This window comes from Helianthus annuus, chromosome 9, assembly GCF_002127325.2.
Source record: "Helianthus annuus cultivar XRQ/B chromosome 9, HanXRQr2.0-SUNRISE, whole genome shotgun sequence".
Lineage (NCBI taxonomy): Eukaryota > Viridiplantae > Streptophyta > Magnoliopsida > Asterales > Asteraceae > Helianthus > Helianthus annuus.
In genome coordinates, this window is record NC_035441.2 from 24,555,672 (window position 1) to 24,572,432 (window position 16,761).

A 16,761-nucleotide genomic window follows, 5' to 3' on the forward strand; every position below is an offset into this window, starting at 1 on the left:
TGTTCATTAGTGTTCTTGAGTTAATCATTATACAACAACTCTTAACCACTAAAATCGCACTATAATAAAGTGAAGAAAAGGTTGAAGATGATGTTTTTGAAGTTACAGAGAAGAAGAAAGAAGATTGAATAAAATTGATTAAAATACCCTTCATCTTTATTTTAAATTTTTGCACGTGTCATACTCATGTTGCTTCCTATCCTTCCTAGCCAAAATAAACTTTCTATTTGATCTTCACTTGAGATTATATAAAATAAATGGCATAAGTCTTATGTAGAAAATATCCACAATATTGCAAGGGTCGATTTTTCCACGAAAGGCAGTGGACTCGTGGGTCTCCGGTGTATTTATCTCGAATCAAACATACATTCATACATACCCACCATTACAAATAAAAACAACTCCCTTGCAGTTTGGTGTATAATCCTTTTTTCCTTACGGATATGAAGTTTTTTCAATTATGCCTGCACTTACTCACTTTCCTTTTAGTAACAGCAACAGCACCCGCGATTGCAAAGTACGCCAAGAGAGGGTGCAATGGTAAGTGCGGGAGAGTTAGGATTCCATACCCTTTTGGAATCGGTGCTGGATGTTCTTTCAATAAATGGTACATCATTGGTTGCAACAACTCGAAGCCATATCTACCTGCACTCAGCAACCTGGAAGTCTTGGGTATAAACTTGAGAAATCAAACAGTCACTGTTAATGCGCCAAAGACCTCTGATTGCGGAAACCTAGTTCAGAGTAGCAGTCAGACCACCAGCTTCGATCTCGGTGAGAGCCCCTTCTGGTTTTCCAAATCACACAATAAATTTGTTTTCGAGGGGTGTGGAACTGCTGCTATGATGGATGGTGGGAGCGTGGTCACAGGGTGTTCAACGGCTTGTCCTGGTGTTACATTTAGCGATAGAAACAACTGTTTTGGAATCGGTTGTTGCAAAACTGCAATACCTTATTATGTCAAGTCGTACAGCATTAACTTGACAGGCTTGGAAAGGCAAGGGGACGATGGGGGTTGTGGTTCTGCCTTCTTGGTGGATGAAACTCTATATAACCAAGGAAGGTTTTCTGACCCATATATTTTCAAGAATACGTCAGTTATTCCAACGTCACTTCTGTGGACTCTAACAGACTCTAATAAGTTAACTTGTTGTGATAACCGTACCCCAGTAAGGCGCAGAGTGGATGTGTTCAATGATACTCCAGTGGATACATGGAAATGCGGCAACTACTATACAGCGTCATCAGAAGATAGCCCTTATTTAATAGATGGATGCAGGGACTCTGGTATGCAATAATTCAATATACAACATCAAAAAAAGAATTTACAACGTCAAATAGTTTATTTCTTCTCTTAAAATCACTTTTATTTTATTTTTTACATGCGAATAATTATCGTCGTGCTTGCGGGTGGGTTACCGGGTTTTACACGGAATTGGTGGTGGACGACTCGGGTACTCTCAGAGTACTCCGTTTGTCTAGTGGGTGCCCCGAGAATACTCGGGATTGATTTGTTGACCGTTCAAAAAAAAATATATTTTTTTACACATGTGTAAATGGCAAACTTACATATGTGTAAATTTTTCTTATTTACGAATTCACGTAAATTTAAATGTGTAAATCCAATTTCTAACATTGTATTGGAGTAATAATGATAATTGTAAAAAGAAATTTTGAAATTCAATTGTTTTTTACCAAATTCTTGTGGTTTTTTCGTTCGTTCTCATGGTTCTCGCAATATTTAGCGTTCCCATTTAAGTCATCCCCCCCCCCACACACACACACACACATATATATATATATAGGTAGAGGATCCTGTAAAAAGTGCTCAAAGTGTGAGAAGTGTAAGAAGTGTATTATAACACTATATATAATACTATATAACACCATATAAACACCGTATAATAATATGTAACAACATATAATACTATATAACACTATGTAACACTATATATCATTATATAACAAATATAACACTATACATCTATCATAGACATGTTATCAGACAACCTATAGTGTTATATTTGTTATATAATGATATATAGTGTTACATAGTGTTATATGGTATTATATGGTGTTACATATTGTTATACGGTGTTTATATGGTGTTATATAGTATTATATATAGTGTTATAATACACTTCTTACACTTCTCACACTTTAGGCCCTTTTTACAATATCCTTACCCTATATATATATATATATATATATATATATATATATATATATATATCTTTTTATAATTTTGGTATGTATTTCAGTGTAAAGTATGTATTTGTTTATTTTGCTATTTAAGATTTTTAATTTGAGTTTTAAATTTGATAAACATGTAACATAGCCCGTTGCTAACACTATTTTAATTTGAGTTTCAAATTTGATAAACACTAGTTTAAAACCACGTGTATTACATGGGTTGAATAAATGTAAATTCATATAATAAAATAATATATCTTTAAAAAACCATGTGTATTACACGAATTGAATAATTATAATTTTATATATTAATTAAATGATAATAAAGTTATTATTTAAGAATCCCATGTACAGGTTGAATAAATATACTTTTATATATTAAATAATAAAAAAGTTATATATTTAAAAACCCCGTGTATTACACGGATATAATAAATGTAGTTTTGTATATTAAATAATAAATCTTTAAAAAAACCTTGTATATTACATAGGTTGAATAAATCTATTTTCATATATCAGATAATATTAAAAGTTATATACAATTCGATTTATAAATTAAGTAATAAAATCGGTATAATATTTTTTTAATTAATGAAAATAAAAAAAATATACTAATACAAAGTTTGGTTTTCATGATACATAATTTGGTTTATTTAAATACTATCTTAAATTTAAGGATAATATTTTATTAGAAAAGTGTTAGAATTCAAAATAGAGAAACCAAATTTTTAAAAATCTTTGGGGATTAGTGACTGATTTTTAATGATGGCCTACATAATAAAAAAATAAAAGAAAAAAAATATGAAATCATCTTGGCTAATTACGGATGTATTTTCATATGTATAATATTAAACCTTTATCTTGAATCAAAATGATTGATAAGTATCATGTTTATTTGAATTTGATAAATTAAATAAGGAAAATAGGGAAAAAATATTTTAGATGAGAAAACAAAAAATAAATAGCTCCAATGAATGACACATGTCTTTCGTAGGTTTCTTTTATTATACAGTACTAGCGGTAAAACCCGTGTGAAAACACGGGTGGCTTTTAGAAAACCATGCATAACACATTTTTATAGAAAGTAAAAAAAATAATTAGTGCAGACTTACAAAATTGATATAAACTAATGGTCAATAGGTTTAGTCAACAGGAATTCCATTATGTTGATAACCAAATCACTGTTGTCTATCGACTGTTAAAAACCTCTGTTGCTTTCCAACAGACTTTGCTAAAAACTGTCAACCATTATCTCCAATGAATGACACGTGTCCTTCGTAGGTTTTTTTTTATTATATAGTATAGATAGATGTTATTATATTCCAATATTAAGTTATTTCAAGCTTACCATTAACTCTTATTCCTTCCAATAGCAATTCCAAAATACGCCAAGACAGGATGCAAAGATAAGTGTGGGAATGTGACGATCCCATACCCTTTTGGAATTGGTGCGGATTGCTCTGTCAATAAATGGTACATAGTTGATTGCAACTCCTCCACGCCATATCTACCAGCACTCAACCACCTGGAACTCTTGGATGTAAACTTGGAAGAACAGATAGTCAATGTTAGTGCATCTTGGATCCCTTATTGCCAAAGCCCAGTTCGAAATAGCAGTGAGATTATGGGCGTTGAATTTGGTAGTAGCCCCTTCTGGTTTTCCAAATCACACAATAAATTTGTTTTTGAGGGGTGTGGTACTGCCTCTATGCATATGGATAACGGGAGTATAATCACAGGGTGTTCATCGACTTGCCGCCACGATACACTTGGTGATAGAAACAACTGTTTTGGAAATGGTTGTTGCCAAACTGCAATTCCTCATTATCTCAAGTCATACAACATTAATCTCACCGGCTTGATAGAGGAAAAAGGTTGTCGGTCTGCCTTTTTGGTGGAAGATGAAACTTCATATGAGAAATCTGACGAAGGAAGGTTTTCTAACCCGTCTATTGTAAGGAGGAAAACATCTGTTATTGTCATGTCACTTATGTGGACGCTAAAAGATTCCGATCAAGTAACTTGTTGTTATAACTACCCCTATGAAAGAATCTTAATGGATATGTTTAATGGTACGACAGTGGATACACTGATATGCTACAATGAATGGTCTACAGAAGGAACCCCCTATTTAGTAGATGGATGCAAGTTCGATAATGGTAAGTATTTATTGTTTGTTATTCATGGTAAGTTCTTTTATATGTTTGTTTTGTGACATGGAACTTCATCTTATAGAAGAAAAGCCTACGGAAGAGTGTCGAAGGTGCCAAGATATTGGAGGTAACTGTAGATGGGACACGATACTTGACGTTGATGATGAACTTTTCAGTCGGACTTTCAATTGTATTCATGATGGAGAAAGAACTTCCTTGCGTGTAATTCTTGGTAATGTTTTTTTTTCTTTATACTTTTTATCCCTATTAGACACATGTAGTTATAAGAATTAGAGGTAATATTATGAAAATATAGTTGGAAATTGTTATTGTTTAAATATGGTTAATATATCATATCTCAACATTGTAAAACCCTAATTAAAATCAATACAAATAATTACAATTACAATTACACACACTTAAATGTGTTTTAACTTGGTATGAGAGCTAACCATTTCCGCGACCTTGCCATCGCCGTTTGCCCACCACTCCCCGACACACCGGAGCTTGTTTTTCACTTCGATGACATTTTCGTAAGCAACACCTAGGTGACACTACAATGGGCGACACTCTAGCGACATTCCTACAATGGCCACGATTGCCCCTCTAACTCCACAAGAAAAAACTGGACCGAACTCGCACAAGTTTGATTTCACCTTTTTTTCTTACAAACTACCCGTACAAGAAGACCATGATTGAACCTTTCATGACCACAAAAAACGTTTTTTTGTCGCGTTGACGGCTCAATCCCTTTTTCCTGATCTATCTATTGCCAAAAAATCTAATGCTATTGTTGCAGACACCATGTCAATCTAACTTATACAACATGGATTGCAAATGATGCTCATGTTCGCATGTTCGCATGATTATCATGTTTACGATCTCTCAAGCATATTTTCCACATGTTTAAGGCACAACTACTCGTGAGCTTTACGACTCTCTTACTTGAGGTTATGCCCCGCGTACGTTTTTTTTAAGGAATACACGGTTAAGCCACAATTCTTAAATTGAAGATGAAATGGGATGAGACAACACTTGCCTACCTTAGTCGTGCACAAGAATGTGTATTCGCGCTTGATAACATTGATGAACTAGTAAAAGACAAAGATCTGGTCTTGCATGTAATAAATAGCTTACATGACAAATATAGCTTAAAACAAATATTCTGGCTCATCCACTTCCTTTAGCATTTAATGAACTATTTAGTCTACTCACAGACCACGACTACATAGTTACAAAGCCTTCACAGCCCACTGATGTTGTCGCCTTTATTGCCTCAACAACATAAGCTCAAACTCCGCAGCAACATTTGAACCTCCAAAACATGGCATCTCAACTCGGCTATCAGCTTTTACCATACGTCACTGGTGCAGCTCCGCCACCCCAAGCTTTTTACAACTGTCGTTCTCCCAACAATCGGGGGCTATAACAGAGGTAGACTTGTATTCAATTGTGGCAACTACAACAACAACAAAAAACAGTGGTAAAAGGTTGCAGTCATGGTGGTAGTCAGTTCACTTTGGCAATATCTTTGGCACACACAACAAATGTTGCATTTGACATCTTTCTTTAGATTGCCCTAACCGTGATCCATCTACTTATCGCAATCATCCAAATGCCAAGTATTTTAACTATGCTAATGTGGAATCTCAACAAGGCTCCCCAGGATCACTATGCTGATGTGCAATCTCAATAGTTATGTAACCCCGGATTTGGCAAGTCTGGACAATTCTGAGGCATATCATGGCGATGACTTCCTTCGTGTTGGTAATGGTAAAGGTCTTCTATCAATCATGCCCAACAAAATCCCACAAATAGCGAAGCTATTGGTAGGGTCTAGGGAGGGTGGGATGTAGCCACACCTTACCTCTACCCCTAGGGATAGAGAGCCTGCTTCGACTGAGACCCTCAGCTCCAAAACACCCAAAAAATAAATAGAACATGAGGTGTGTGTGTGTATGAAACTACCAATATAATATGAGTGGTGAAAGAGTACATGGTAAACAAGACAAATATAACAACACAAACAACCTATACACATAGATGCACAGGGCCGTTTCTACGTTTTCGGAGGCCCTATGCGAACTACGAAGTGGAGGCCCTTTTGCAAAATTATCATTTTCAATATATTTAGTAACAAAACCCACCTTCTTTACCCGGGCTTGGGACAAACAATATTAAAAACAAAAAAATTAGTTAAAAAAATTTAAAGTCACATGTTTTTGTCGATAGGGAGGGTTATATTGAGAACGCTAAATATTGCGAGAACCGTGAGAACGAATGAGAAAACCAATCAAAACCGAATTTCTTTAATACAAAACTCATTCTAATTAAAATACAACATCAAAAAAGAATTCACAACATCAGATGATTCATTTCTCATCTCAAAATCATTCTTACTAGATTTTTTACACATGTGTAAATTTTCGTTATTTACGAATTCACATAAATTTAAACGTGTAAATTTAATTTCTAACATTGTATTCGAATAATAATGACAAGTGTAAAAAGAAATTTTGATTTTGAATTATTTTTGACCAAATTCTCGTGGTTTTTTCATTCGTACTCACGGTTCTCGCGATATTTAGCATTCTCATTTAAACTCTCCTCTTTATAGATATAGTATATGTTCAAATAAAAAATATTTTTCTAGCTTTACTTGAGGCAAAATGTTTGATGAAATTATTGTAATCAAGTTATTCTAAAAAAAACTTTTTCGATTGATATAATAGCTAATGATTGTAGGCCTTTTAATTTGGGTAATAAACTAATAGGTTGTTTCAATTACAAGCCTTTTTAGTGGGCTGTTCAATATATTATCTTGTAATAACTGAGCCTGGTATAAAGAAAACACACCAAATTTTGGAGGCCTTTTAAATTGGGTGGCCCCATGCCTAGGGTCTGAAGCCCTTTGGGCCGGCCCTGTAGATACATATCTACCACCATATACTACACCTAAGACACAATTGTACCCTCCCCTAAAAATCCTTAACCTTAATCATACGTCTCCACGAACTCTTATCATGGACCATCTTCTCAGAGAGGTGCAATCTTTGCAAATCCTATCTAATCCGCTCATCCCAAGCAATTTTGGGTCTGCCTCTAATTCTTAAACTTTCACTCCTTACCCAAATCTTTCAACATTTCCGACATTCTCCATGTTCCTGGAAAAAAAAACCTCTATACGTCCAAAAAAAATTTCTTGATAACAATGTATTCTTTGAATTTCACTCAACTTGATACATCCCAACTTTCTTTTATGGGAGCATATTTCCTTACGGCAAGATAATCATTCATAACTAATTTCTCCACTAATGCCTATGGTCGAGTAGGAGTAAGAATACTGAACACACCACCGGTGGTTGTGTCCGATGTGTGTCTCGATTCAGTGAAAAGTACCTCGTAGAATATTTGGCATGTAAGCCGAATCTCTAAACTGTGATGTGGCTATTTCTTGATTAACTCTTTGACTCTTTCCCAAGCTTCAGATAGAATCTCATCTTCTTTTTGTTCGAATATCACTTCGGAGTTTATTCGTCTTATTTGGTAGAAAATACTTAGTTAAGGATTTTTAACCGTTATTTCGTAGGTGGTAACCGAACCTCTTAGTAAGGATGTAAGCCAATGCCGGGCCTTTCCGCCCAAAGAAAATGGGAACAAATTAAGTTTGATATCATCAGCGTATATCGCAAAGTTGTAATAACACTTGACATGAGAATTTGGATCTTCAGCTTCAAAGTCATTGAACTGAGAACTGATTTGGATCAATTAAATGATCGGAGTAGGGACTTGAAAAAATTAAGCTGCAATATCATGTCGAGTGACACTAGGAATTGGAGTCACAAATGGTCTTACATAATCAGCTATAGATCTTCATGGATTTGCCATTTTTTGGTTGAATTTTAGGCACATGTTGTTTTTCAATTGATGGTCCAACTTCAAACTGGGGTGCAACTGATACCTTCTTAGTAACAGTGGCTTGAGCATTTTTCTTCTTGGAACGCTTGGGCTCGTTCAGGTTCCGCAAAGAGTTTCCCTAATTTACCAGAACTTGATTTTAGCATAAACGAATTCCTAGAGTAGAAAGCTATAGCAAGTATTTTAGCTGGCATTATTAACCTCTATAAGCAAAACAAACCTCGTATGGTATTACACTACTACTTCAAACTGTTTTCAAAATTATCTTGTCCCAGCAACGGTGCCAAAAGTTGTGCGATTAGTAACACAATAAATCACAAAGCACATACTAGTTTTAAAAAGGTGAAATACCAATAAGAACTAAACTACACACGTAAAAAGGCAATGGATGAAATTTACCTAAGAATATACAATCGATGAAAAAAGGGTGAAAGTAGAATATGAATAAGAAAACTAAGGATGGTCGTAACATAGAACAAGGAACAATCAGGATGAGAAAGGGTAAATATGAAGAATTGAATTATCAAAGGTGATTGACCCAAAATGAATGATTATGGAACTGTATTGGAACCTAATCGAAAAACATAACGAGAAGTGCTAAGATGGATTGAATCCCGATAATGTTAACCATGTTGAATGTATGGAAAGAAGCTATAGACACACCTCAAAACTTATTTCAACAAAGCAAGTCATTATAACATATTCATATGAGATATGACCAAGGCTTTCTAGGTTGGGTTCAACAATGAACAACGAACATTGCGACTTATAATTACTAATCAAGATCAAACATTAAAAAAGCTATAACTAGTATTCAGATCCTTTCCATAGGAAGCTCACACATTTTACCAAGTTGTTTATTACCGGTTAAGGTTTTAGGCCCTAGACTAATGTGCGTCAATACAACCTAGAGATAGAAGAAACCGAATCTAACTAGCATACCTCATTGAATGATTGACTCAACCACACAACTCAATATCATAATCAATATGCAATATGCAATTATACACATCATATGAACATTCATCACAAACTTTACTAAAATCACATTACATAAGAAAATCACACATTCGATAATCAATTTATCCTAAGAATCGTCGCATCTGAACAGTTACTACTAGCTTTGCCACACATGATGAACAAAAAAACAAACATGAATGGGAACATAATTTGATAACAAAGAAACTCTGAAACTCATAAAGATAGAATTGGTATGGATCAGATCTTCCTCTTCCTTTTCTTTTGTCCAAAATCGCCTCTAGTCCTCTTTGGTCAGTACTCCTGTTTTCTGTCGCCATGGTCTATTTATACTCAAAATTAGGGTTCCATGACGTAGGTACGATCCTGCCTACTAAGTGAGTATGGATCGTACCCAACAATAATGGGCCACCTCTAGGGTTTCTCATTTATCCTTTGTCGGTTAGTGGTACGATCCATACTAGGGTTATAGTACGGTTCATATTGATGTTGATTTCAATACTGTTCCTATTTTTTTTTTTCTGAGTTTCAGCTCTGTTTATCTCTAAAATTCTTACTTTTCATCAAAACCTGCAAATCATCATTTATATTATATTATTTACTTATCCGTACCATATTTGAGATATAAATAGGATAAATATGGGGAATTCACATACTCAAAACATGTTACATTTAAGTTACATCATATATCTTATCAAGCGCATGCCATATCACCTTCCTAAAGTATTGTAGGTCCCTTTTTCGCGGAGGATTACGAACCTAAACCTTGTTATACAAACCTACTAGCGAGTGCGGAATCCAAGCTAGCAAGCAAACCGAGTTAGTAGCAAGTAGAGAAACAAACACACAAAGATTCACCGATTAACACTAGTCGTATTAATGCAAATGAAGGTTCGGTTACAAGCTCAATGTTTACAGAAGTGTTCTATAAACTCTCTAAGTGTGTGTGTGAGTTCTGGGCAGAATGCTCTCTAAGCTTCTATCTCTCGGGTGTGTGGGAATGGCAGAACTTCAGAACTCTCAACACATGCATGGGTATATATACCCAGCTCAGCAGGTCTGGATCGAAGGATCTGATAGATGGTCCGAAGGATCATCTATCGATCATAGTTCACACGAAAGATCAGCATGGACCTCGAAGGATCATCCTTCGAGGTCTAATGGTCGAACCATGGTCGAACCATATCTTTCGATCACCTCGAAGGATCAGGTGTATCCTTCGAGGCTATCCTTCGATCAGAACATCTTTCAAATGTTGTCCAAGTCAAACCGGAGGATGGTTGACTTGGTCAACTTACAGACTACTAAGGACATCGTTTACATACAGACCCAATACAGACAAAGTACAGACACAAGTGCACCAACAAACTCCCCCTTGGCTGTAGCTTTGTCTTTGATCTCTAATCTTTGTCTTGTTCTTCTAAAAGTGTAGACTCGTCTTGAACTTCGACGGTCTTTGGTCTTCAAGTCTTCAAGACTCTGATGTCCTATCATGTCTTCAATGTCGGAGGGTCTTCAAAGTCTTCACGTCTTGAAAGTAGAAAGTGTATCAACAAACTACCCGTATCATGTAGGAAGTGTGTTGACAAACTCCCCCTTAACATAAGCTCCCCCTTGAGTTATGCTCGTGAAATACTTTAACTTTATGAAGTAAGATCCTTGAGGTGATGATGATGGCCAGCGGCAACTCGATCATCTTCATTCATTGAGTGCCTTCGTGTCTTCATTCCAAAGCTCGTCAACGACCATGTTCTCCTAGCCTTTAGAATCTGCACATGCAAGAAATCTAAACGCGTAATGAGAACAATTGCTTGGAATATAGTATAAACAAATGACACACGAATGACCATGTCATAATCAAACACCGTCCGACAGTTTGAAAGTTTAATAAAATTTGTCAATTTTAGTTTTTAGCTTTCAAAACATGCAAATTTCGACCGTTTATGAAGATTTAGTCAGTTCGGTTTTCAGTCAGGTTTCAGGTAACGAAGACTTGAGCTCCAACATCGTACGATCGAAAATAAAGCAGAAATAAAATCTTTTTGGCTTTTATAAAGTTTATATTAAAACAAGCCTAAAATCTTTTTGGTATTTTTGAGATTAAAAGACAACAAGTTAAAATCCTTTGAGTGTTATCAAACGACATCACCGCTAATGTCGTGCTGATATGCACCAAACGACGAAACTGTTTAAAAGAAATAATAAAAGTTAAGCAGTAAATAAATATATACAGACATTATTTTTGCGAGTTTCGAGGGTAAGAGAATCATATCAGTGTACGGTCATGCCAAAACACTCTTGTTGTTCAGTTAGTTAACATTAAGATAAGCATCCTATAACAACTATCGGTATTGTTGTCCACTTAAACTCAACTTATCATTTGTAATCATGTTTAGAGGATACGTTAATGTATGATTTATACTTACTGACCGGTGTTCATCCACATCACGACACATTCCCGTATCAAGGTATGCACGAGAGTTCATCTTACCGGTGAGTATACCGATTATCATCTGTTTGACCGTATAAGTTGTGAGATACTCACTTATTTTGATTTGAAAACAAGTCCTTTGTGATATAATCACTTATTGATGAGGAACTTGATTTTCGTATGCATGAGGGCACAGGTGCAAGTCCGTGAACAGGTCAGTACTTCCGTACAGCAGAGAGACGAACTTGACACCCGGATAGATGTGATATTTTATCACTTATTTGTATGGACATGTGATTGTTTATCACTTATTGAGGTCGAATGCAGTATGCAATATGTACACGTATGTATAGTATCATGGAAGATCTAGACTTGCGTCCCCGTTATTTTTCGGTAAAAGATACAACCATGATACCCAGATGATAAGCAGCATAAAGACCGAATATCTCAGAACCTCGGCAATCTATCAAACGAAATTTCGGTACTAAGACCATATGCCAATGAATGGTTCCCACCTGGTCTTCAGTCGATTAAGATTTATATCACCCTGCACACTTTAAAATGATTGTGAGCCTACCGATACATCTTATATAGAGCTGCTTATCGTTTTGCATTTAAGGTTTAAAGAGGTTTGGATAGACCACTGATGTACTATCATTTTCTCTTTTGCTCGCCAGGAAACTCATTTTTGATTTTCTATTGTTTTTGTGTTTTTGAACTTTTTCGATGTTTTTGGATTTTCAGATTTTTGGATTTACTCCCCCTAAAATCAATAAACTAAGACAAATTTAAAAGACACAAAGATATTTACAAAAATGATTTTCCGATGTTGGTTTTACTCTTGCTTGACCTTAATGCCGTTTACCAATAATAAAAAGTCAAATCTTGATTTGTCAAAAGCTTTGGTAAATAAGTCGGCACGTTGGTCATCGGTGTGGACCTTAACAACATCGATTAGCCTTTTCTCAAAGCAATCACGTATGAAGTGATATTTGATTTCGATGTGTTTGGTCTTTGAATGCTGCACAGGATTTCTAGTGATATCTAAAGCAGCAGAATTATCAACGTAAATAGGAGTAGTTAGGAATTCAAAACCGTAGTCCCGCATTTGTTGTTGGATCCAAAGAACTTGGGAGCAACAACTTGAGGCAGCAATGTATTCAGCTTCGCATGTTGATGTAGCTACACACGTCTGCTTCTTGCATTGCCAGGTAACTAGGCGATTTCCTAAAAACTGACATCCAGCTGTTGTGGACTTGCCGTCGATTTTGCATCCGCCAAAATCAGAATCACTGAAAGCTACCAATTCAAAGTTATTATCCCTAGGGTACCACAGACCGGTGTCAGGGTACGCCTTCAAATAACGAAAAATCCTTTTAACAGCAGCAAGATGTGAGGCCTTCGGGTTAACTTGATATCTGGCAAGCAGGCACGTCGGGTACATTATGTCTGGCCTTGATGCTGTGAGGTACATAAGAGATCCGATCATAGCGCGATAGATTGAAGGGCTAACAGCTTCTCCCTTCAAGTCTGGAGTAATTCCGTGATTAGTTGGCAATGGGGTACCAATGGGCGTTGCATCAGACATCTGGAACCGGCTCAAGATGTCACCAACATATTTAGTCTGATGGATGAATATCCCAGACTCCGTTTGTTGTACTTGTAGGCCCAAGAAGAAGGTCATTTCCCCCATAGCACTCATCTCGAATTTATCCTGCATAATGCGCTCGAATTCCCTACACAAGACATCATTAGTAGAACCAAAAATAATGTCATCAACGTATACCTGTACCAGAAGAAGATCTCCATCTTGTTCTTTGATGAAGAGAGTACAGTCGATAAGACCTCTACGAAAACCGTTCTCCAGCAGATAGTGTGATAAGGTTGCATACCAAGCTCGTGGTGCTTGATGAAGACCATAAAGAGCTTTGTTGAGCAACCAAACCCGATCGGGATGGATAGGATCTTCAAAACCTGGAGGCTGTTCGACGTACACCTCTTCTTCAACCACACCGTGTAAAAATGCACTTTTCACGTCCATCTGATAAACCTTGAATCCTTTGAAGGACGCATAGGCAAGAAAGATTCGAATTGCTTCGAGACGTGCCACTGGTGCATAGACTTCGTTGTAGTCGATCCCTTCAATCTGACGAAAACCTTGAACGACTAAACGAGCTTTGTTTCGGATAACAACTCCGCGGTCATCCTTTTTGCATTTGAAAACCCAACGGGTACCAATCTTCTTGTATCCAGCAGGTTTCTCTACTAGTTTCCAGACACCCAGCTTCTGGAATTGTTGCAGTTCTTCCTGCATTGCTTCAACCCAAGCATTATCTTTCAAGGCTTCTTTCCACGTTCTTGGTTCTTCTTGTGAGACATAACACGCGAAGGACCAATCGTTTTGTTGCCCGGATTCTCGAATAGCTGCATACAAGCCTGCATTGTTGTTGTTTCGCAACATGTTTCTTGTTTGTACGCCACTTTGCACATTTCCAATGATGTTTTGTTGAGGATGGGTATTATGAATCCTTGTTTCTGGATTGTCTGGAACTGGAACATTTATACCCAGGTTGTTAAGATTAAGATCAACAACCAATTCAAGACCCGGAATTGACGAAGAGGATGATGCAGTAGTCTCAGCTGTTCTATGTGTTTCCACTGGAGGAGTACCCTCTGAAGTACCATGAACTGCTGTTGTAGGAGCTTCTTGATCTGCATCTAGAAATTCATCATCCTCTGAAGATTCGTTCAATTCGTTAGCATCATGAAAATCCTCATTGTTGAGAGTATTGTTGTTCACCGAAGAGGATGGTTCTTGATTCACAAGAATTGGACGAACCACCGGTGAAACTGTTGCATTGTCACTCTCGAAAAACATCCTAGCCGCAGCATTTTCTTCAACGGCTTCAACATTGATCGAATTGAAGAAGTCATCGTACTCAAACATCCAAGGTTGACCCGGATTTTTGACTGGCAAGGTGTGCCTTTGTACTCTGACCTCAGACCATTCCTCGACCCTTTTAGTCTCTAGATTCCAGACTCGTAAGTTAGGGGTGGCATACCCAAGAAAGTATCCATCAATTGCTCTTGCCCCAAACTTTCCATTAGGATCGATGATTGTGCATGGAGCTCCAAACGGTTCGAGATAAGACAAATCTGGTTTCCGTTTTTGAAGAAGCTCAAAGCAGGTCTTGTTGTGTCTTTTGACTGTAAGGACTCTGTTCAATGTGTAACATGCAGAGGCCACAGCTTCAGTCCAGAATGGAATGGGCAACTGTGACTCTACCAACATTGTCCTAGCAGTCTCGATCAATGTGCGGTTCTTACGTTCAGCGACACCATTTTGTTGAGGAGTAAAGGCTGCACTAAATTCATGAAGAATACCCTTTGAAGTGCAGAACTCCGCCATGGAATGATTCTTAAATTCAGTACCATTGTCACTACGTATCCGCCTAACCTTCAACTTATACAAATTCTCAATCTGAATGATCAAGTTTTTGATAATGCCAAAGGTTTCACTCTTGTGTGCCATGAACGCAACCCAAGAAAATCTTGAATAATCATCAGTAACCACGAGGCAGTATTGATCACCCCGAATACTCTTGTGCTTGACAGGACCGAACAAATCCATGTGCAAACGTTCAAGAGGAACTGCCACTGTGTTGATCTTCTTTGTAGGGTGCTTCTTCTTTGTTTGCTTTCCTTTCTGGCACGAAACACAGATGTCTTGAAGATGGAAATTTTTGAGGGGAACACCATTCACCAATTCATTTGAAACCAAATGATTCATTTTGCGTAAGTGAATGTGACCCATTCGTCTGTGCCAAGAGATAGTGTCTTTTTCAGTGGCTTTTGAAACGAAACAAGTTGCTTGTGCAGACGTAGTAATAGCCTGGCTCATGTCAAGGACGTACAAATCATTTATCCTTGGAGCCGACAAGAGAATCCATTCTTTTGGAATTTTGAAGCCGGGTTTCAGCACATAACATCCATTAGCATCAAAGTGTACTGAGAACTGCTTGTCACAGATTTGAGAAACACTAAGAAGATTGTGATCAAGTTGTTGCACAAAATTGATCTTGTCAAAGCTGACAATCCCGTTGGATATCATTCCTTCTCCCGTAATGTATCCACCTTTATCTCCAGCAAAAGCAACATAACCTCCTCTAATAGATTTAACGTCGTAGAGAAGCTTCATGTCGCCCGTCATGTGCCTGGATGCCCCACTATCAACAATCCAGTGACTACTGATAGTTCCTCCTGAAGCACCCTGCACATGAACTCAAATGAATTAGTTGGAGATGGGGACCCAAGCCATTGTGGTCTTGGGTCTTCCATTTTCATCAATGACAATAACTTCTTGTCTTTGATGGTTGGTGAATTGTGATGGTCCCCCTGATTCAACAACCGTTTTTGGTTTCCAAGTCTGTTTGGTTTCACCAGTGTTTTTCTTTAAAATTTTAACTTCTTGATGATTTGAAGTTTTAGAATTTTCTGGTTTTACGACAACAGATTGTTTTTGAACCACATCGGTTTTAATCGCTTTTTCAATCTTTTTGACCTGTTGGCGTTTCTGTTTCTTTTCCCTTTCTTTTACAAGGCGGGGATCTTGTTTTGTGGAAACAGTTGGCTTACGGTCAGTTTTGCCACGGGGATCATCAACCTTTCCTTTCTGCTTATGAAGATATGGGCAGTTTCTAATAATGTGCCCAATGGTTCCACACTCAAAACATGATCTTCGTTCTACAAACCCCGAAGAATCATGTGATCGTCTAGCCGATGATGTTGAACTTTGTGAACCCGAGGTACTAGGTTTTGAACTGCTTGGTTCATTTCTTTTCTCGACAATAGCTTTCTTGACAAAATCTAAGTTAGATTGATTTTCAAACTTTTCAATTTTGTCTGTTCCCGTCGATTTCACAAAGTTAACAGTTTTCTTCTTCTTTTGATTCGGCTTCTTTTGCACTGGAGCCGGAGCTTTACCTTTGGGTTTGGTGTGATTTTGCTGTGTTGGCACTGTCGGCAATTTCTTGTTGCCAAAATGCTTTCGAACTTCAGCCTTTGGGATTGGAGGACACTGTGTGACTG

At 37.1% G+C, this 16,761-nt stretch overlaps 1 protein-coding gene and 1 pseudogene across 1 annotated transcript; both read left to right on the forward strand.

Moving 5' to 3' along the window:
* The first annotated feature begins 313 nt into the window (after positions 1 to 313).
* Positions 314 to 4,686, forward strand: LOC110877290 (putative wall-associated receptor kinase-like 11). Its single transcript, XM_022125444.2, has 3 exons — positions 314 to 1,287; positions 3,567 to 4,352; positions 4,429 to 4,686. Exons 1-3 carry the CDS (start codon positions 444 to 446, stop codon positions 4,638 to 4,640), a joined length of 1,842 nt encoding a protein of 613 aa, XP_021981136.2. The 5' UTR covers positions 314 to 443; the 3' UTR covers positions 4,641 to 4,686.
* A 3,093-nt stretch (positions 4,687 to 7,779) lies between these two features.
* Positions 7,780 to 7,878, forward strand: LOC118482359 (annotated as a pseudogene).
* The last annotated feature ends 8,883 nt before the right edge of the window (positions 7,879 to 16,761 follow it).

What these genes read in the sequence shown, in the direction of transcription:
- LOC110877290 (XM_022125444.2), top strand. Translation starts at nt 444, where the DNA reads ATGAAGTTTTTTCAATTATGCCTGCACTTACTCACTTTCCTTTTAGTA. An exon ending in AGATGGATGCAGGGACTCTG is followed by an intron (nt 1,288 to 3,566) that starts GTATGCAATAAT and finishes TCCTTCCAATAG; the next exon opens with CAATTCCAAAATACGCCAAG. An exon ending in TGGATGCAAGTTCGATAATG is followed by an intron (nt 4,353 to 4,428) that starts GTAAGTATTTAT and finishes TTCATCTTATAG; the next exon opens with AAGAAAAGCCTACGGAAGAG.